Below are 23,051 nucleotides of genomic sequence, written 5' to 3' on the forward strand. Positions count from 1 at the left end.
CCCCATCGCTCGCATTACCACTTGAGCTCCTCCTCCTGTCAGATCAGTGGTGGCATCAGATTCTCATAGGAGCATGAACCCTACTGTGAACTGTGCATGCAAGGGATGCGAACCCTACTGTGAACTGTGCATGCGACAGATCTAGGTTGCGCGCTCCTTATGAGAATCTAATGCCTGATGATCTGAGGTGGAGCTGAGGGGGTGATGCTAGTGCTGGGGAGCGGCTGCAAATACAGATTATCATTAGCAGAGAGGTTGGACTGCACAGAGACCATAATAAATCAATTGCTTGCAGACTCATATCAAAACCCCATCAGTGAGTGGCAAGTGAAAACGAGCTCAGGGCTCCCACTGATTCTGCATTATGGTGAGTTGAATAATTATTTCATTATATATTACAATGTAATAATAATAGAAATAAAGTACACAATAAATGTAATGCACTTGAATCATCCTGAAACCATCTCCCCCGCCCCAGTCCAAGGAAAAATTGTCCTCCACGAAACTGGTCCCTGGTGCCAGAAAGGTTGGGGACCACTGCCTTACAGTGTTGTTTCCAAGAGTAAAAAATTAGAAATACTGTAAATTGTTCCTTAAACGTGTCAAGAGCTTGAGTTGCCTGGTGAGGAGGACGTCAATTAGGACAAGAAGCCAAACTGAAAGTAACAACTAAGCCTTTATTTACTTACTGTGATAGTACTGCCTCCGCATCTGCAGATTCAACCAACAGCAGATAGTAAATAGTACTCCACGCGTGGTTGGGTGAAGCCACGGATGCGGAACCCGCGAATACCGAGGGCCAACTAAGGGCCTTAAGCGTCCACAGATTTTGGTATCTGCAGCAGGTCCTGGACCCAATCTCCTGCTGATACAGAAGGACTACTGTGTAAGCAAGAGGCAGAACAGGGAAAAGGTGCCATTTTCCCCTATGAAACAGCAGAAGGTGAGGGAGGGTCAGATCTATGGGTGTGGGTGGCAGGAAGGTGATCCTCTCGCTGCCAAAGGAGAAGGGAAAGGGCTACAAAGGGAAAAGTACTGAGGACTGAGAGCGGAGAAAAGTGTCTTTGAGCCCCCTCCTCTCACAAGGAGATGTCGGCAGAGGTGCCGGGGAAGGGTCTTGGCCAGGGCCCTTGGATAAGGAGGCCTCGGAGAGGCGCCAGGGCTAGCAATGCAGACGCGCAGAAGAGCACGGGGCTGTAACTGCCTCCAGATCCCACATCCAGTCTGGTCCCAGGAGGGCAGCTTTCCTCATGAGGTCTGCCAGGTAAAGCCCTTGTAATTGCCTGTGCTCAACCCAAGAGATCACACATGGAATTTTGGCCCGTAGCAGTTCTGAAAGAGAGGAGTCTTGAAGCGTACCATGGTTTATCTGTACAGAAGAGCGCTCTGTTGATACCAAACAGAGAAAGAATTCTTATGTGATCAACAAGGAGCCATTTCCAAGAGAAAGAAGCAAAGTTCATAACAGAATATAACAAGTACATACCAATGTGTATAATACACTACAGTTAGGGTTTTTTAAAACAAGACTATTTTTTAAAAAATAAGAATATTTTATACATATACATACAGGTACATATAACATACATGCCGACACATGTATAGAGCACACAAGAGGCTAATGGCGGTGGCTGCCTTTGGTCAGGGCAGGAGGCTGGGAAAGAGGAGGCAGGAAGCCCTTTGTCGAACCCTCCTGCACTGTTGGTGGGAATGTAATGGGTGCAGCAACTGTGGAAAACAGCATGGAGGTTCCTCAGAAAACTGATAATAGAGTTGCCATATGATCCAGCAATCCCACTCCTGGGCATATATCCGGGCAAAACTCTAATCGAAAACTCTATCTTTTTGAAAAGATACACACACCCCTATGTTCCTAGCAGCACTATTCACAATAGCCAAGACATGGAAACAACGTAAATGTCCATCGACAGATGAATGGATAAAGAAGATGTGGTACAATGGAATGCTACGCAACCATAAAAAAAGAATGAAATAATGCCATTTGCAGCAACATGGACGGACCTAGAGATGATCATACTAAGTGAAGTAAGTCAGAAAGAGAAAGACAAATACCATATGATATCACTTATATGTGAAATCTAAAATATGGCACAAATGAACCTATCTATGAAACAGAAACAGACTCAGACATAGAGAACAAACTTGTGGTTGCCAAGGGGGAGGGAGCTGGGGGAGGGATGGAGTGGGAGGCTGGGGTTAGCAGATGTAACCTTTTATATATAGAATGGATAAACAACAAGGTCCTACTGTATAGCACAGGGAACTATATTCAATATCCTGTGATAAACCATAATGGAAAAGAATATCAAAAATAATGTATATATATGTATAACTGAATCACTTTGCTATACAGCAGAAATTAACACAACGTTGTAAATCAACTATACTTTAATTTAAGAAAAAAAAAAAAGAAAGAAGGAAAGAAAGCCGTTTGTCAACAGATGGCCAACACCCATCTCTGCAGACACACAGGTCCCTTCTGATCTCCTGTGTACTTACCAGCAATTCAAAACTCTAATCTGTTTAACAAAATAGAGTTAACAAGGAAGTTACCTCTGAACAAAAGTAAATAACTGCCAATCTCAAGTGGCAAGATTATTATAACCAACACAACTCAATACCTGGCTCACCTCCCCCTTGGCGGGGCTGGAGAGCACCTTCCCTGGTATCTAGATTCTGGTTCTTGAATTACATCTATCAGTTCCTTCCAAGCACAAAGTTTAATACGACTGTCACAGCTCCCAACTTGGTCTATAAAGTCTCTCTAGAATCTCAAATGAAAGGTGCTGTGTAATTATGAAGTATTATTGCTGTGATTTACATGCCCCAATGTTAGTAAATTCTATATAACATGGCTTCCTGTGATAATTTCTCTGTCAGTGAGAAACCTTCACCTTACCTTCTCATCTCCTGAGTGTTAAGCTGATAGATGTTTATTCTGAGGTATGTTTGGAACAGTTTATACAACAGGCAAAAAAAAAACAAAACAGAAAAAGATTTACCCAATAGCATGTCAGAAGGACAATTATATTTATGTTGGAGATAAAAATTTGTACTAAAATGATGTAATTTCTATTTTTTTTTCCTCCCTAAATATAGGGCAGAAGTTTTTGTTTACTTTTAGGATTCTTATTTCATCCCTCGTGGACAACCCGTGTAAATCACATATGTTTTACATTGGATCTCTCCAATACAAGGAATAAAGAATATATTATATAAGGAATTTCTCTGTAAATAAAAATACAGAAATGTTTCTTCACAGACCTATTTTAAGACTATATTCTTGCACTGGGGAGAGTAATCATCAAAGAATGAAAAGTAAATGGAGGGATAAATAACCTTCAGAAAGAAATCCTATCATGTCCTTTTTCACCGTGACATCGAGTTCTGATTTATAAACGACCAAAGCATCTTTGAGCTGGCAACCCAGCCTGGTGCCTTCATTTCGCAGGTGGGGGCAAAGGTCAGATAACCCACCCAAGGGTCACAGAGCAGCTCACGGGCCCAGAACAGAGACCCATGCCCTCACAAGGGTGTCCAACAGCCCCACAGCCTATACCACTTACTTATCACCTACACAGGCAGTTTTTTTCTCTATGAAATGACACATGGGACAAAGTGTTAATATACCTCAAAGCTACAAAAATTCAAACTTCCTGTCATTGCCTTTAGCACCAACTGTAAGCTGGGAATGACACGTAAAAGAAGGTATCTGAGCCAAGCTGTCTAGATGCTGTGAGCGCTATACCTGCCCTGTCGCTAGGTAGAAATCGCAGGCGCGATTCCAAGGCTGTGGGTGGCGCCAAGGAGCATGTGCAGAGGACTCTGTGTGCCTGGCTGAGGGAGGGCTCCAGGATGAGGCTTCCGTGGGCTCCAATTCTGGCACAGCTGCTTCTCTGAAGGAGCTGAGCACACGGCTGGGCCCTCGAGGCCTCCTGTCCTCATCTGTACAGTGGGAATGAAACCCATCTGACAGTGCCAAGATGCAGAAGACACACGTTAGCATCTGATAGGCATGAGCTCCCTGTAATAGGGATGCGTGTACGTACTGAACACCACTGCCCGCAAGAAGAATCAGGACAAAGGAGGAATGCCCTGAGCACACATGCTGGGCCTTGCCACTGTCCAAGGCTTCAATAAGCCGGAGCCAGAACCTCCAACAGAGCCTGGTCCCATCAGCCATCCTACCCTCAAAGCCTCCCCTCACCTCATGGCACAGAACCCCAGAGGCAAGGCGACTTTCGCCCGGGTCCCGACAAACTCCACCTGGCCCAGACCTATCCCAGGCAGCCCACCCGAGAGGTCAAGAGAGCTGTGGTTCCAAGCCAGGCCTGCCATGTTGAAAAACAAACCCAAGAGCTTAAAGCCCATGTGGACAACTCTTTGTACTAAATCACCATCACACAGTGACAAATGGAAGAATAGTCTTCAAGCGCTGTGACATAAAAGAGCTTAACTTCACGGGGGTCTTCTGTACTGAGTTCAACAGTGCTCCTCAAAATTCAAGTCCACTGGAACCTCAGAATGTGACCTTATTTGGAGATAGTGTCTTTGCAATTGTAATTAGTTAAGATGAAGTCATGCTGGACTACGGTGGACCACAAATCCAATAACTAGTAGCCTCATAAGAGGGGGGAAAGAGGCAGAGATGTGGGGAGAAGGCCACAGGATGAAGGAGCCAGAAATTGGAAGGATGCACCTACAAGCCAAGCATTGCTGGCAACCACCAAAGCCAGGAGACAGGCTCGGAATTACAGGCTCCCTCGGAGGCTCCAGAAGGAGCCAACCTTGCAGACACCATGATTTCAGACTTCCAATCTCCAGTTTGTGAGACAATAAACGTATGTGTTTTAAGTCATCCAGTTTGGCATACTTGGTTGTAGCAGCCCTGGGAAACTAATACAGGATCCAAATTCCGGAAGCAAAGGAGCACGAAACAGATATGTGGCTATTTCGGTTACAGTAATATACATAAAACACATAAATGGCTTATTTGGTAGACGAAAAATGGTTTTAGCTATTGCTCCCATCAAGGGGGTAGGGTCTCTGTCCCCTCCCCCTAAATCGGTGTTCTGTGTTCTGTGAGCCCTAAAATATGAGTGACAAAGTGCCAATTTCAGGCCCAGGTTTCAAGAAACCAGCAATGTTCACTTCCTGTTCCCAGGACACTTGCCCTGAGTCCTGAGCTGCCACCTAAGAAGTCGGAAGCCACCGAGCTAGAGGGCCTGTTTGGACACAAAGACAGGGAGGTGCCCGGCCTGGCCCAGATGGAGGATCCCCCAAGGAGCCCAGACACCCTCAGTGTGAGGCCACGTCATCCTAACACACCTGCCCACAGGGCCGATTCCTGAACAAAAGAGAGGATTGTTGTAGTTTCACGCTGTCAGGTTAGAGGCTGCTTTGTGATACAGCAATAGATAATCAGGGCTGTTTATTGTTTTTTTAATCTATTTCTTTCTGTTTCTATATATTTGATTAATGTTCATAATATATCAAATCAGTTTTAGATGTAATACTTCGTAAATAAATACATATCTAATGGAAGGCATACATTTTTTGACAAGGGTGGGTGATCAAGTATGTTTGGAGAAAACTGGACTACAGTCCTATAAGCTTCATATGCACACATATGCCTTAAGCCTGGTTAGCGGAGACTCCAAGCATCTAGTACATATTTCCAGACATGAACATGCTTTTTCCTACAGAAACAGAACTTCATATAAAATAGTGATACCTATTAATGACACAGTTCTTATTTTAAAAAAAAGAAGTCAAGAAATACAGTAATAGATTAAGGTTAATAGGAAATAGGAATTCTGTGGCACCATGTAATATCCTTTGATTTTTCACTGGAAATCAACTGCTTCTCTACTGGTTTCCTTTGTATCTTCTTTAAAGACACTTGTGAATTGTCTTCTATCGCTTTTAGAAAACTTCAAAAATTTTTTTCTTATCTCCTGACTGTGACCTGTTCACAGCCATTTGCAAACTGCTTGCCCTGGTAGAAAAAGGAATCAAAGTCCAATGGGGCTTTGATTTTTCAATCAGGACTGTTTATGTTGCTCAATCTCTAATACAAAAGTATAATAGAAGCAAAAGATGCTACACCTTAAAAATGAACTAGAGAAAACTCGGATCAAAGCAATGGAAAATGATCATGGTCCCAGCAGGGGGGCAAAGAGGTGGCTAAGGAAGGTGGGTAGTTAAGGGAATACTGTAATTCACCTGCAAGTCTGTTGTGCCCAAGCATCCAGTGTGGGTGGGAGAGAGGAATAGTGCCTCTGCTGAAAACAGAACAAGATGACTGGGTTTTACATGAGGAAGGATCCCTGTCTTATCCTGAAATGCTACTACGAGCCACTAGGAACAAAACAACATCTTCTGCAAAAATCACCAAGAATCAGATCATAAGACACAAGTTCCAAGGGTGGCTTGCGCACCAAAGGACGAACTTGTCTAACTTCCCTCCTAGTCAATATCCAAAAATACGTTATTATCTCTTGGCCCGAGGGCACTGATAGGAAGGTTCCTTGTATTAAATTGCCACCTAGGGTAAAAACATGCAGAAGTCTTTTCTGTCACAGAAAAGTGACATAAAATAATCTGCCACTTAGCTTCCTTCTGAGTGTAACGCTTCAAAGGTGTCTGAACCATGAATTTTCTGTGAGCCAGAGAGAGGCAGAGACAAACAGGTCCCCTCACCATATATATCATTTTTCTCAGCAATAGTCTAATAATCCAGAGGTCTGATTTTTCCAGGGGTCCCAGTGACTTGTGGAGCCCAAAGGGTACGGGTCCATGTGGAGGGGTGGCCAGCCCACACTGGCCTCACTTTCCAGTGAATTCCTACTGCCATTAACCACTGTAGCACCAAATAATTTTCATGTTAGTTTAATCAACCACCTAGATTATCCAGTCCCTGGACAAGAGCCAGGGCTGCGCACATCATTCCAAGCCCACATCAGAGGCCAGCGCTGGACCCGAGCCTGGTTTGACTGAAGACAGTCAAGCCCTGTGAGCTTTCCAGAAATAAGACCTCAGGGCAGACACATACAGGAAGGCTACAGGGGGAATACAACAGTCTAGGGTGCTTGTGATGGTTAATTTTATGTGTCAACTTGGCTGGGCCATGGTGCCCAGGTATTTGGACAAATATTATTCTGGATGTTTCTATGAGGCTGTCTTTGGATGAGATTAACATTTAAGTTGACTCTGAGCAGAGAAGATTGCCCTCTGTATTGCGGGTGGGTCTCATCCAATCAGCCGATGGCCTGTATAGAACAAAAGAACTAACCTCCTCCAAGCACGAGGAAATTCTGCTGGTAGACAGCCTTCAGACATGAACCGTGGCCCTGGCTCTTCCCTGTGTCTCCAGCCTGTCTGACCACCCTGCAGCCTACCTATTGGACGTGCCAGCCTCCACACTCACACAAACCAATTCCTTAAAATAAACCTTCTTCCTTCCCCCACCCCCAACCCTATTGGTTCTGTTTCCCTGAAGCATGCTGACTAATACAATGGTAACCTCTGGGATCTACCAGTTTGTGACTTAGCTGCTTACACTCTGCTGACAGCAGTTCATTTCTCCACTAATTACTTCTTCTCCACCACTTGGCATCTGTGTGCTTCCCATTCACACTCTAAAGGGGCAGCTAATCTCAATATAGAGTTCCCACTTAAGACCACCTCCAAGTCCAAAGGCCAGGCTAGAGGACAAGGCAGCGACAGCTGGTCTGACAGCTTTGTTCGGGATGGTACAGTCACATGGCACAAAACTCAATAGGCTGGTCATCATTAACCACTCAAACCCCCCCCCTTTTTTTTTAATCACTAGTGACAAGGGTAGGGGTTCCCAGAGAAATCACTATACTCCCAGGCATGAATCCTAGTATCTCCTGTATAGACTGATGATGCATCAGGAATCGCATCTTTTGCACAACTCCCAGCATAGGAACTAACACCGGGCCAGAAACAACCACTTATTACCTGTGTGACCTCTTGTGATGGCCTTTTTGATGTGTCAACTCGGCAGTGATTCAATCACTCATCTAAATGTTTCTGTGAAGTCTTCTGTAGGTGTGATTACAGTTCATAATCAGTTGACTTGAAGTGAGAGAGATTACCCAGATAATCTGGGTGGGCCAGGTTCCACTGAAAGGCCTTGAGGGCAAAGCTGAGGCTTTTCTGAAGAAGCAGTTTTGTGGATAGAGAGCCACCTGGGCCAGTGGCTGAGAGGCAGGCCCCACAACTGCACATAAGCCAAGTCCTTGCAATACATCTCTTCACATACATCTTCTGCTGGATATGTTTCTCTGGTGGAACCCTGGGCTGCGCATATCATTCCATATCCACAAGAGATATGCCTCTCTTTGCCTTAACCTCTCTATGCCTCAGTTTCCCATCTGTAAAACAGACAACAGACAACGATAATATCTACCTCGCAGGGCTGACCTGAGGATCACACAAGTAAAGCTGAGCACAGTACGCGGGCCACAGTAAGACCCCAACAAGCATGAAATATTATTGTTCATGTAACAGTCGCTATTGTTATTAATGAATCCATGCCTTTGGGGAAGAAGTTTATACACTAGTAGGGAGATTTTTAAAGATAATTATAACATAAAGACATATTTGCTAAAAATATAGGTAGATATAAAGTGTACCAGGAACTAAGAAAAGAAAGACCTAAGCATGTCTGGGGCAGAGTGGAAGGCAGCCCACTGTAAATACATAATACAGCTGGGCCCAAGAACCCCATTGCTTCTGTTTTGGGACCATAACTCTCCTAAAAATATACTACAGGGCAAGAAATCCCCTCCTCACCAAAAGCTTTTAACCAAATCTGCACAGGAGTGTTTCCCAATGGCTATGATCCCCGTCATGAAAAATCACTCATTTACTCCAATTTTTATTAAGCACCTACTACGTGCCAGGTACTGTGCTAAGGGTTGAGAAATAAAGAGGTTTTAAAAAAAAACCTCTTGATGGACAAAAAGGGTCAGACATTAAACAAGTAAACAAATAAATGCCTCATTTCCAAATGTAACAGAATAATGAAAGAAAAACAAGCCTAGCGAGAGAATCAACTGAGGGTAAGGAAGGAATTCTGGGAGAAGTTGGGATAAAAGTGCAAAAAGAGGGATTAGAATTATAACCAGCAAGGCCAGAACCTATCAGTCAACCAAGGTGAGGAACAGAAAGCTGTGAGCAACACCAGCTTTCCAGGAGACCAGGCAGTTAGTCCTTCTGTGGTTAATTCCACCCTCAGCCTCCCCCACCTTCCGCATGCCCCCAGCGGTGCCCTAAGCAGGCAGAGCTTCCTTCCCCCAGGGCAGCAGTTTGAAAGACAGCAAGTTGGAGGTTGACAGGGGACATGACCTCACTACTTTGCTATTGTTATTCACCTGAAATACTGCTAATGCCAAAATCCAGTGACTCTCAAACTGGGTTCTCAGAGGATCTCCAAGGGGTTCCATGCACCACCAAATGTTTGTTTCAAATTGCATGGATACAGAAACTAAGAGATCACAATGGTGGTCATAAATACTATTTCAAGTCAACTTGGAGTCAATCAGTAAATGCCCATTCCACCTTCTAAAGTAAATCTGCACTAATAAAGCACTGTTTTTATATAGCAGGGATCTATAATATTTTTATTTGAAAATAATACTCTACTGCTTTAAAAACATTTGGAAATAACTGCTATTAAGGAACTCCGCATTACAATTTTTGAAAATTGAAGTCTGGGGCTGACATATATTTTGAGAGATTGCAAATCGCCACTCCAATGCACTTGAGGGTTACTGGTCATCATTTATCCAAAAAGTACACAGGAGAATTAATTTGGGACATTTTTTAAAATAATCATTCTGTTCACACAAAGGATAAATGCACTTTATACCCTAAATGCGGTTTCCCTGGTGATGGGATGAGCTGTATTCAGTGCTGCCAGTACTGACCACTACCTTAACACTGATCAGCTAATAAAATTCGTTAGGGTACTGACAGCTACTGCTTCCATACCAAAGGCTGTATACATGTATCAAGGTTTCTAACCAGGCATTCACTACATCCGCGTGTACCAGAATCAAACCAAACCGTCCTGAAGGGAGAATACTGAGTCAGTATCATTTATAAAGATGGCACCTCATTAAAGCATCTCTCCTTATATATGCATTAAGTAAACATGACAGTGCATTAAATGAAGAAACATACATATAAATTCACACAGCTGGAACCACACATTACACTCTGTGAAAGGTTTATTTAAAACCATATTAAAGGACATGGCCTCAATACAGTTTATCTACCCATTATACACCAGGGCAGCACACAGCCCTCTCTTCAAATGGGTATGTGGCCTGGGGACTTCCCTGGAGGTCCAGTGGTTAAGACTCTGCGCTTCCAATGCAGGGGGTACGGGTTCGATCCCTGGTCGTGGAACTAAGATCCCGCATGCCGCATGGCGCGGCCAAAAAATAAAAAGGTATGTGATGTGATGTGGCTGGAAGCAAGCTATGTAACAATTTTAAAAAGTTTAAGAGAAGGATAATTGCTATTTGTCAATAAATGATCATTGAATGCTTAATTAAATCTACATTTATGCTTCACCCTCACCCATTACAATGCAATAACCTGACCTTTTCTGTCATCAAGCTACAGAGTCCAAAGTCTCCCTACTGAATTAAGTGTATTTAAGTCTCAAATGTCACAACTACAAAAAATTATTTGGTCAAAGCCAGAAGAACCCGGGCTCTACAAAGCTTATTGTGTTGTTCAAATGTTTATTATGCCCATGCCTATTACCATATTTGGACTTAGAGAAAAATTTTAGTAGGGACTCTCTTTAGAGAATTTTCTTAACTCTAATCCCAGGAAGAAAATAGTTAAAACCCGTTGGAGACCACAAATAGTCCCACACATACACACAGCTCTGCGCACAGACATGTGCTGTCATGTGTGCAGACACTCAGATCATTTCCTCAGTAGCCACTCCTGGGAAACAGCAATGAAGAATTAGGAAAGGAAGAAACCTCTGACTTTCCTACTTTATGCTCTTCAATTCATGTATGCAGGTGTGTACACACACACACACACACACACACACAGCACACACATATAAACAGGTATGAGGGGTGTATATTTTCAGAAAGCATCTAGTGAACAGGAATTTTATAAAAATTACACTATACCTGTACCATTTGAACTTGTGTCCATTTAAATAACGTTAGGGGCTTCCCTGGTGGCGCAGTGGTTAGGAATCCGCCTGCTAATGCAGGGGACACGGGTTCGTACCCCGGTCCGGGAAGATCCCACATGCCGCGGAGCGGCTAGGCCCGTGAGCCACAACTACTGAGCCTGCGCGTCTGGAGCCTGTGCTCCGCAATGGGAGAGGCCGCGACAGTGAGAGGTCCGCGCACCGCGATGAAGAGTGGCCCCCGCTCGCCGCAACTGGAGAAAGCCCGTGCACAGAAACGAAGACCCAACACAGCCAAAAATAAATAAATACATAAATAAATAACGTTAAAACCTGTTATAATGCCACTAAAACTGTAAAAGTTAGAATACAAGTGAATACCACACATTTCAATCATCAAATGCTTAAACAGCTAGGGGCTCAAATTGATTTTTTTAAGTATATTAGATTCCGGACTTCCTTGGTGGTCCAGTGGTTAGATTCCACGCTCTCAATGCAAGGGGCCCGGGTTCGATCCCTGGTCAGGGAACTAGATCCCGCAAGCCGCAACTAAAGAACCCACAGGCGGCAACGAAGATCCCGCGTGCTGCAACTAAGACCCAGCGCGGCCAAATAAATAAATAAATATATATATTTTTTTTTAATAAATAAATAAAAATAAAATAGATTCTATTTATAAAACAATTGCAGTGGCACTAATGGGAGGCACATATGTAATTTTAAATTTCCTGGTAGGCACACTTAAAAAGATAAAAAGGAACCAGTGAAGTTAATTTTAATATACTTAATTTAACCTAACATATAGAAAAGATGTTCACTTCCACCTGCCATGAGTATTAAGACATTATTCATGACACATTTTACCTTTTTGGGGTACTGTCTTTGAAATCTCACGTGCACTTTCACATGCAGTGTTCATTAAAGTACATTTCACTTCGGGCCAGCACATTTCAAGAGCTCATTAGTCTCATGTAAGTAACGGCTCCCCAGGGGGTGGGGCGCAAAGTGATAGAACATTTCCATGGTGGCAGAAAGTTCTATTGCACAATGTACCTCCCAACAGAGGGAGGCAGGAAGTGCAGGGTGGGGAGGAGGAGGAGGGCTGAGGCCAGGCAGCCAGACGGAGAGGCAGAGATGGGCAGACTTCAGAAGGCCTTGTTTGCCACACTGAAGAGTGCAAACTTTACCCTGTGGACAGCGGGGCATAAGGGTGAGACAGTTAAAAAATCAGTGTTAATCAGTGGTTTAAAACACAGATTCATAGGCTGGAATCAATCCATGATGAACGTTCTTCCAATATGATAAAAAATTAAAAACAAGGGAAATGCAGTATGGTTTTCATAAAACTAAACTTATTCAATGCAGTAAATGGCCCTTTATTCTAAGATTATATGCCTTGGCGGGGGCGGAGGGATTAAATGTGCTTTTATGAGATGGTGGTAACAGATTGTCACTGCGCTTTAAAAACATCCGTACCAGGCAAATTTTAAAACCTGCAACACTAAGTTCTCCGAAAATTCTATTTCTAAATTTTAAACGCAAGTAAAATCCAAAATTCTGGAACCACCTCTTTTAAACACTTTCTGGACTTTATTAATATGGACATATGGGCCAATGTGTGTACAATATTCTCTATTCTGATCTTATTTTATATACACATGTCCAAGTAGAAATGATACTTACAAGACTTTTATCTTGAATTGCTATATAGTAATTCAGTATGTTAAGTGTATTATTGTTCAGTCATTCCCAGAATGCTCTGTGTTGAATCTTTCACTTTACTAGTATGAATACCTTAACCCAAATTAACTTTCCTCCTCTACCCCCAATTCCATGGATTTCCTCAGAATATAGTTCCCAACAGGGAATATATGGGTCAATGGCAATGAAGAGCTTTGTTTTGTGTTTAGTTCTTATTATATATCACCAGACTGTAGCAAAAAGAAAACATGCAGCACTGCCAATATTTCTTACCACCGTAACCTGCAATTATTTCTGGTAATCTGATAGACGAAGTAGTCTTGATTTCCATTTCTTGAATTGCTAAGGAGGATACACCTGTTCTTCAACGATGATATCACGTCTTGAATTTTCTATATTCATCTCTCCTTGCCACTTCCAGAGATGACTTTGGGTATTGACCTTTGGGATCTCAATTTTTATATTTTGGATAATAACCATTTCATCTTTTAAACTGTCTCACTATCTTCACCCATGCTGTGGCATTCCATTTAATATTGATTCTGTTGCCTGTGGCTGGGCTATTTTTCTTTTGTTCTTCAGATATTCGGGCACATCTGTCTTGTGGACGATGATTTTCTCCCTTGCTTCAGTGGCCACAAGTTTATCTTCCCTGTACGGCTGGGTTAAAAACCCTATTCCATTTTCTTCTAGTTATTTTATAAATAAATACAGTGGCATTCAAAAGCTGAGGTGCCTTTATACTTTGAGATTAATACTTTAAAACTGCAAAAAAAAAAAAAAAAAAAAAAAAAAAACTGCAGAACTTCCTGGTCAGGATGAAATTTTCTCAGTTCCCAAGGCGGACTGGTCCATATCATAAAAGGACTGATGTCACAGAACAGTCACCCTTCTCCAGTCAGGAGGGAAGCTGGGCATGAAATCTGAGAATCAAAACTTCTGCCTTGGGCTTCCCTGGTGGCGCAATGGTTGAGGATCTGCCTGCCAATGCAGGGGACACGGGTTCGATCCCTGGTCTGGGAAGATCCCACATGCCGCGGAGCAACTGGGCCCGTGAGCCACAATTACTGAGCCTGCGCATCTGGAGCCTGTGCTCTGAAACAAGAGAGGCCGCGATAGTGAGAGGCCCGCGCACCGCGATGGAGAGTGGCCCCCACTTGCCGCAACTAGGGAAAGCCCTCGCACAGAAACGAAGACCCAACACAGCCAAAAAGAAAGAAAGAAAGAAAGAAGCTTTAAAAAAAACACATACATAGACTATCTTGCAATACAAACTTTAAAAAAAAAACAAAAAAAACTTCTGCCTTCTCTTCAAGATGTCCGCAAGCAAGGTCATCACAAACAAAAGCAATCACCTGAAGAAGATACCTGGTTGTTGCCCAGGAGTACAACAACCAAACCAAAACAGCTATGGAGGCATGTCACCTAGTTATTTGTCATATAATGAAAACTCCCTGGGAAATTTCAATATTTCCCACCATTGATGGAAAATGGAGAGAAAATAATATGATAATAATATGATAAGAAATAATATGATAATAATATAAGAAAAAATATGTCATTTACAAAGTTTAGATTATACTATAGAATTTTTACATATCTACATATGTAACTCATATATTAAAAAAAGAAGTTAATTCACCTGAAACTAATACAACATTGTAAATCAATTATACTTCAATTTTTAAAAAATAATAAAATAAAAGTAAAAAAAGAAAATGAGTATTTCTCTCTTTGGAATCTCACAAAATAAAGTTTAAAAAAAAGAAGTAAATTCATTGAAAGGTTAACAGTGGTTATGTGAAGGGAGGTAGGGTCATGGGTTATTCTGATCTTCTGTAGATTTCTTCTGCATTATATACGTCATACAATTAAACGTTTTTATACAGACATAACCAAAGAACATACTCTTATCCTTTTAAAAACTCGAATTCTTAAAAATGGATGTAGAACAGATCTTGGCATTATATGAAATCAAATGCTACTAAAAGTTAAGCCAGGTCCCCCAACTTTTATTTGGGCCACTGCTCACTAAACACAAGCACCCCGCTCCTCCTTTTGTTTTCATATGTACCAGGCCTCCTATCAACACTTAGAATAGTTAAGTCTATCAGAGATTAGTTAGAATTAAAAGAATTCTCAAAATACCATGAACTTACTCTTTTATTTTTTTTTTTTAAGGTTAAAGTCTCTAAAGTACTTGCAAAATATATATGCAATGAGGTTTACATAACAGCGACATGATGGTATTGCCGTTTTCCTGTTTTTTTTTTTTAAAGTCCTTATCTGTTGGATAAGTATTGAAACATTTACTGGCAATGATAAAATATTTAAGATTTCCTTAAAATACTCAACTCATCCCAAAGAAAGGGGGGAAAATAGATGAAAAAAGAACAACAGAGGGTTGGAATTACTTAAGTTGGGTGATGGGGACCATTATTCTATTCTGCTTTGTGTACATTCAAAGTTTTTCCATAATAAAGCTTTTTGAAAAGGTACCATGACAAGTGAAAAGCCATATATACATGTGCACCACAATCACTGCTCGTATATCATCCAAGGTAGCAAAATTAAGCTCATAGCCAAACAGTTTTTGTGTTTGTTTTTTTTTTCACATCACGGTGACTATCTCAAAGGGGGCATCTGACTCTGTACCTTTTCTTTATTAGGCAATAAAGAGTATATGCATGTGTAAATCTATCCAAAAATGTCTTTCATATGCATCTACAGATCTGAGTCAGAAGACTTCAGATTTTCTGTCCTGGGCCAGAATTAGAACAAGATAGCCAGCTGACACAGCACTACTTGGCTCGCGACATTTAAAAAATAAAACAAGATACATGCCGATTCAAGCCATAGCAAGACCCTATTCTGGGAGCCCCATTCTCCTGCTTGACACGGAGTAAGGACTCTGCTACTTCTTTAAGAGGATAAGCTGGTGCCTACACAAGTCAGCTGCAGGGCATAAAAGCCTCAGCACTCAACACAAGTTAGAAAACTAAGATGAAGATCTTTTATTTTATACAATTTTTTTTTACTTAAATTAAATTAAAATTTTGTATTAATTTTTATTGGAGTATAGTTGCTTTACAATGTTGTGTTAGTTTCTGCTGTATAGCAAAGTGAATCAGCTATACGTATACATATATCCCCTCCTTTTGGATTTCCTTCCTATTTAGGTCACCACAGAGCATTGAGTAGAGTTCCCTGTGCTACGCAGTAGGTCCTTATTAGTTATCTATTTTATACATAGTAGTGTATGTATGTCAATCCCAATCTCCCAGTTCATCCCACCCCTCCTTCCCCCCTTGGTATCCATACATTTGTTCTCTACATCTGTGTCTCTATTTCTGCTTTGCAAATAAGTTCATCTGTACCATTTTTCTAGATTCCACATATAAGCGATATTATACAGTCTGTTCTTGGCAACAGTTGCAAAGGATGATACGAATACTAAGGACCTGGCAGCCCCAAACTGATGACTTCCCAGTGAATCAAAAGTAAAAACAAAACATAACCCCTAAGGCATACCCAGTGGAAGGGCTTTCATGTACACTATCATATGTGATCCTCAAATCTCCCCTGAGAGGCTGGTAGGGCCTGTGTTATTTCCATTTCATGGGTGCAGAAACTTGGGTTCCAAGCTTTAAGGCAACAGAGTCTTCTGCTTCCAAGGACAGTGCTCTTTTCACTGCCCCACACCTCCTTGGAGTGTATATGTGATGGTGAGAGCAGGTAAGCATTTCATAAAGTGAAGCAGAAAAGGGGAAACCAGCTTTAGGTCCACCACTTCCTGAGTTTCAAAATGCCCTCAATTATTTCCTAATTACCCTCTTTCTGTTCTTTCTCTTCTCTGCTATGAGCATGGAGGCCTTAATGAATGGCCCTTCCATCTCCTTCCGTGTTACTATGGGCTGGTGTCCTCTGCTTTCTGAGCTCTGGCAGAGGTCTCCTAAAACTCACTTAACCCAAGAAACAGAAATAATTTTTTTTAATCTTTTTTTTTTTTTTCATGCGGGATCTTATTTCCCTGACCAGGGATCAACCCATGCCCCCTGCAGTGGAAGTGCAGAGCCTAACCACTGGACAGCCAGGGAATTCCCAGAAATAATTATTTTTTTAAACCAGGAGGGATTGTCACGGCTGTGTCTGGGAGGTTTGCTTCTGGTCCTCTCTCTCCATCAATCAAGACGGTACAAAGGAAGGGAAGCTGGCAGAGCAACATCACAGCCCTCACCTCCCACAGAAGACTGAACCTAGGAGAAGAACAAGACGTACCTCTCTGACTTCATGAAGCTGGCCGGAATACTGACTCTTGGCTCTTCGGGCGGCAGCAGGCGACTTGTGATGTGTGATTGTGACCACGCCAGGGGCCCCCGCACCGAGGTGTCTCTGGCTACAGGGAGATGCAGAATTGGGTGTTCCATGGGGGAGCAACGTGAGACTTCGGCTTCGGGAGCTTGGAGTCGTCTAGAATAAGCAACAGGCGTCAAAACTCAACAACCGACCTGCAGAACACAACCAAGTGTTGGCTTCCGTTTATGTTGGACCTCTCAGGCTTTCCCCTTCGTCTTTAGAGGGACGAGGAGCTGGGGGGGGGTGCCCGGCACCACATGCTCTAATCCCACACTCACTCAGGCCAGAGAGACTGTCTCCATTAACTACGCTTCTGGTCTCACCTCCGGTCATGTCTCCTGCCCCAAAATATGGCCGTGGAGAGCTACTCTGAGGACCCCAACACCACGGGCCCTCGGGGTGCTGTGCTCCTCTTCCTAAATGCCCTCCCCTCCCGCCGGCAAAGCCAGCTCAATGCTCTGCATTGTGTGGAGCATCCCCTGTCTGTCTCAGCCCCTCTGTGCTCTTATTCCACTACATCGAGGTTATATTCATTGCCCAGCTAAACTTTGATTCTTTCAAACTCATCTTTATATCCCCAAGACCTGACACATCATGATTGTTACTTATTAAGTACTTAATACATGTTTGCTGCATAAGTGAATGAATGTACCAAGTAATCCACCAATTAATCCCCATTTGTCAGTGCAGTGCTGGTATTTCATCCTATTGTAACATATCATCCAAATAACAACTGAGTATATGATAAGGACGGCATCACAACTTAGTGGAGATGAATTTTTCAATAACTGGTGATGGGATAACTGGGCAGCTAACTGAAAAACAAAGTTGGATTTATCTCTCAGATCACAGACCCCCAAATGGATCAAAGACTTAAGGGAAAAAAAAGAAAAAGCACTAGAAGAAAACATGTAGCCTTGGGGTAGGGAAGATCTAACACCTCCAAATCCAAAAGCCATAAGAGAAAAGCTCAATAAACTTGATGCCCTAAAAATTGAAAACTTCTGCTCGGGAAATAAATTTTAAAAACCCACTCCCGCCACTGACAAAGCCAACCGATAAACTAGGAAAAATATTTTCAACTAGTTTCACAGACAAAAGGCTCATCATTCTAACTTGCAAATAGGAATATAATGCCTAGGAATCAAAAAGAACAACAAACTATTAAAATAGGGCAAGATATGAACAGACAATTCACAAAAAAAAAAGAAATATAAATGGCCCTTAAATTATATGAAAACATGTTCAACTGTACTCATACAATAAAACCACATTTAGATATACCATCTTCACCCACTGGATTGGCACAAATCCTAAAGTATGAGTACCCAGTCTACTGACAGGACCTTAGAGAGATGGGTTTGTGGGAGTATAAGGTGGCAGAAAGCCCGAGGAGGGCAATCTGGCAGGACCTGTCCCAGTTACAGATTCGTTTCCCCGTGATCCAGCAATGCCCTGTTTGGGAATGTCTCCTCCATACACCTGCACCCAGGTGGAACGGCATCTGTACCCAGTAGTCACCAAAGTCATATTAATGGCAAAGGATGGGAAACAATGCAAATGTCCCTCCGTCTAGGACAGGTTAATAAGACACGGCACACCTCCATGGAACACTACCAGGACGTAATAGGATCATAAGAAAGGTCTCCGTGAACTGGTCTGGAAAAAGAAATCTCTAAACTATACAGTTAAGTGAAAAAAGCAAGGTTCCTAACTGTTCTACAGTATGCAAAGTTCTGTGTCAAAATGTGGAAAATGAGTGTTTTTATCATTTGTTTATAATCATTGTTTAAAACAAAAAATACTCTAGAAGGATACACATGAAACTCAAAGTGGGCTACTTATTCGTGGAGAAGCTAGGAATGAAAGAGTAGAAACAGAGAGGGAGGGAGATTGTTCACTGCATAGTTTTCATATTCTTTCATTCTGAACCATGTGAATGGATTATCGATCCAAGATTTTCTACATTCTACATAAAAAGCTGTGTTCTAAATGTTTCTACACTTCATTTCAGCCTGAGAAAAAAAGGCAGTTAGATGCTATGCTGGATTCATGTTAGTTTCTGTATTTCAATTATCAAATATTTACCAAATACCTACTATGTGCCAAGGAGAACATCTGATGTGTGATGTCAAGGTGAAACATGAGATGTATGAGGCCATCTTTCACCACAGATGTTTATAGTACTGCTGGGGATATAAGAGCACAGACACAGAGACAGCGAGACCGACACACACACACACACACACACACACACACACACACACACAGAGTAAGGAAGGGCGTGACAAGACGCTAATTTGGCAATACAGCCAGAAAATGTCAAAGTGAAGAAGAGAAAGATCAAGGCAAGCTGATTTCATCACAGGAGACTGTTCTGAGGGCAAAGAATTTGAAGCCTGAGTAGAATTGAGGGAGATAAAGAGACACGGGTGGTGTACAAAGCAACCCAGACAGGAAGTTCAAAGCCTCCAGCCTTGGATAACAGTCACAGGTCTAAAAATTGTTAAAAGTTAATGATCCACAATTTTACAAATCTCCAAGGGGTTGGGGAGCAGGGTGGGAGCCAGGGTAGAAATCAGAATTTTGTGTTAGCCTGCAGTACCACGGTAGCTTGTAAATTTCTCTGGACGTGAACTTGGACAGAATTAATAGAAAGACATAAAGTCAGGAGGCAGTGTATTGCTTTTAAGTCAGCTTATATACAGGTAACTGGCGAAATCTGTGGTCTAAGAATTAAGTATACCTTGATCACAATGAAATACAACAATCGTCTACTTTCAGCTTCAATCTTTTCCCTAGGAGTGAAGAGGCGGAAAGAAGCCATGTCTTTAATTCTTCAACGATGCAAATTTGCTTAAGCATTAATCTACTGAAATACATTTTGTTTTTCTGGTTTGTTTGTTTTGTTTTCATTTTCACCAAGAACTTTATTGAACAACGTATTCACCCTTTGTTCCACTCTGAAATACATTTTGATTGTTTGGGAGCCTTATTCCAACCCAAGAAAAGGCAGATTTTTTCACTGGGCTTTGAAGCCAGACAGGCAGGTTTCGCCCACACCCCCAGCTCTACCAGGTTCTAGCTATGTGACCTCAAGTGAGTTAAGCTTTCTTATTAAGCATCAATTTCCTAATCTTTAAAAAAGGAATCATAATATTGACCCATAATATTGAAGTGCCATCACGAGGATTAAAGTAGATCATGCACAAAAAATACTTAGCACAGTGCCTGCCATGCAGGAGCTGCATGGCCGAAGTTTGTTTCTTTCCTTATAGCCCTTAAAACTTGATCGATGAAGGCATTACTGATTTTTAAAATGTTAAGAAGTCGCTTAGCACAAAATTGTAAGCAGTCACTGACCTGTTCCTTATTTTCTACAGGGTCAAAGTTGTGATGAAGCCCAAAATGTAATTAAATAATTACTGGAGAACCTACATGGTCAGCAAGACTGTAGGGGGAACCACACTTCTAAATTCTGAGCAGAATGAGAACCCATCAGAAATCAGAAAGGAAGACCTCTCTGGTAAGGGGCGCCTTTGCCTGAAGGACTATCATGTAAACGACAATAAATCAGGAAAGTCACCCAGGAGCCAAAGGATTCTGCTGTGGACGTCTAACCCCACGCTCATTACTTAACGGCTGTCACTTGAATTCACAAGCAGTAAATTTGAGTCGAAAAACCTTTAATTTCCCATTCACTGTATGTTTCTCATGGTTTAATTCACACTCATGACTCCTCTCAGGGCAAATATGAGCAAAAAAAGTCTCTCTCTTGGTAAATCCCATAGGTCATCAGGCACCAAGAGAAAAAGGCAGAAAAGGCAGCAAACTGCAACCACTACAAACAAGCGGCTCTTTCCAAAAGGTGGCCTGTCGAAAATGTCCAGGTTGTGTTTGAAAATTACACTAGGGGGACTTCCCTGGTGGTCCAGTGGTTAGGAATCGGTCTTGCAATGCAGGGGACACCGGTTCGATCCCTGGTCGGGGAACTGAGATCCCACATGCTGCCACTAGTGGCCCCCGCTAAGCCCACGCTCCACAACTACTGAGCCCATGCGCCTCAACTAGAGAGAAACCTGCGCACAGCAATGAAGAGCCCGCGTGCCACAACTAAGACCTGACGCAGCCAAAAATATATAATTAATTAATTAATTAATTTAAAAAAGAAAATTACACTTAGGGAATTCCCTGGTGGTTCAGTGGTTAGGACTCGGCGATTTCACTGCCAGTGGCGCGGGTTCAATCCCTGGTTGGGGAACTAAGATCCTGCAAGCCGCATGGCACAGCTATATTAAAAAGAAAAGAAAATTACACTTAGATGTCATACACACACCCCCTCTGCTACTAATTTAAAACAAAATATTATCAAAGTTTGAGGAACAACATGTCAAGGTTTTGCTCCAAATATTGACTTCAAGGGAGCAACTAGAAATGCCAAGTGTGCCATCTGCAGAAAATTCTGAGGCAAGAGTAATGGCTCCTACCCGGGAGTGAGATCCACTCTTTACTTAGGAGAGTCACCCCCTGTGTCCCCTCCCTCAGCAAGTAGCAGTAGGTAAGTGGGGTTCCTGCCTGACAAATGGGGTGATGCCAAAGAAGAGAACAGGTAGCAGGTAAGACACAGCACAGATGCTCAGACCCCACCCAGGATTCCACCTGTAATCAGGTGTTATATTTACCAACCTCTTGGTTTTTCCCTGCTTTCTTCCTTGGATTTCTACGTTTCCCAAGGTTTCAAGGCAGGGACACACAGACATCTTTTTTGTATTTACTGGCCCAAACTGGCATAAAGGAAAGGTGTGACTGGAAAGGGAGAAGCAGTACTAGAAAGAATACTTCCAGCAGGGAAACCAAGCAACAAGCCGGAGAGAGAGAGTCTAGTCTGGGAAGCTTAGAACAGAATCACGGGACTACCGTCCAGAAGAGCAGCAAGAGGAGATGATCTAGTCCCACAGGACAGTGTGGCTCAGTGGTTAAGACCACGGTTTCTCAAGCTGACGGCCTGGGTTCAAATCTGCACTCTGCCACTCATGAGCTGTGTGGCCTAGTAAAGTAACGTGGTGTTTTAATTTCTAAAATGCTAATATTACCTCATGGGTTGTTGGAGAGTAACATGAAAAGAGATAGGTAAAGCACATGCCATATAGGAAGCATGCAATAAATGTCATCATTATCATTCAAAAATTAATAAAAATGAGGCCTTTGGCTACCGAGTAGGTGAATGATTGTTAAGTGGGCCCAGAGTCAAGTATATGGATTTAAAGGTTGTTTTCATCCAAGTGCCTTAAGCAGACATAGCCTTACCTTAACTTCCTTAACTTACAAAAAAAAAAAAAAAGGTAAATTAAGAGTAATCATCCTAATTACTAAAAAAGTTTGCTTCAGAGAAAAAAGTACAAAGTACATTTACTATGATTGCACGTTTTTGAAAACCTATCATCTGTTGTAGAACACGAAGTGCCTGTAGATTGCTCCAATGATACATGGGTACCAAAAGCAAAGAATTAGTATAAATAAGTAATGAGCAATTTCCCATTAGGATTTTGGAATAAACAAACCCTCAAACTGAAAAGATCATCAGCTGGTCATAAAAACGTCTTAAAACTTGTATCAAAAATTTATAATTAAGCTTGCTGCAGCTGAAATTAAAAAGCTGAAAAGGAGTAGGGAAGGGGACTATCTTAAATATACATTCATGGCAACTGCTTCTGTAGAAAATTTTTCTGATGGGAAAAATTGCTGAGAGTCAATTATAACAGCCTTCAAATGCCAT

At 42.1% G+C, this 23,051-nt stretch overlaps 1 protein-coding gene across 6 annotated transcripts in view; it reads right to left on the reverse strand.

Annotated features, from left to right (window-relative positions):
* OSBPL10 (oxysterol binding protein like 10) overlaps positions 1-23,051 on the reverse strand; it is a 383,779-nt gene that overhangs the window by 140,334 nt on the left and 220,394 nt on the right. For all 6 annotated transcript variants that reach the window (XM_061196454.1, XM_061196459.1, XM_061196460.1 and 3 more), the window contains one exon: positions 17,198-17,389. In XM_061196454.1, coding sequence (XP_061052437.1) covers positions 17,198-17,389 — 192 coding nt within the window. The remainder of the gene's footprint in view (positions 1-17,197; positions 17,390-23,051) is intronic.

Source organism: Eubalaena glacialis, chromosome 7 (genome assembly GCF_028564815.1).
Source record: "Eubalaena glacialis isolate mEubGla1 chromosome 7, mEubGla1.1.hap2.+ XY, whole genome shotgun sequence".
NCBI lineage: Eukaryota > Metazoa > Chordata > Mammalia > Artiodactyla > Balaenidae > Eubalaena > Eubalaena glacialis.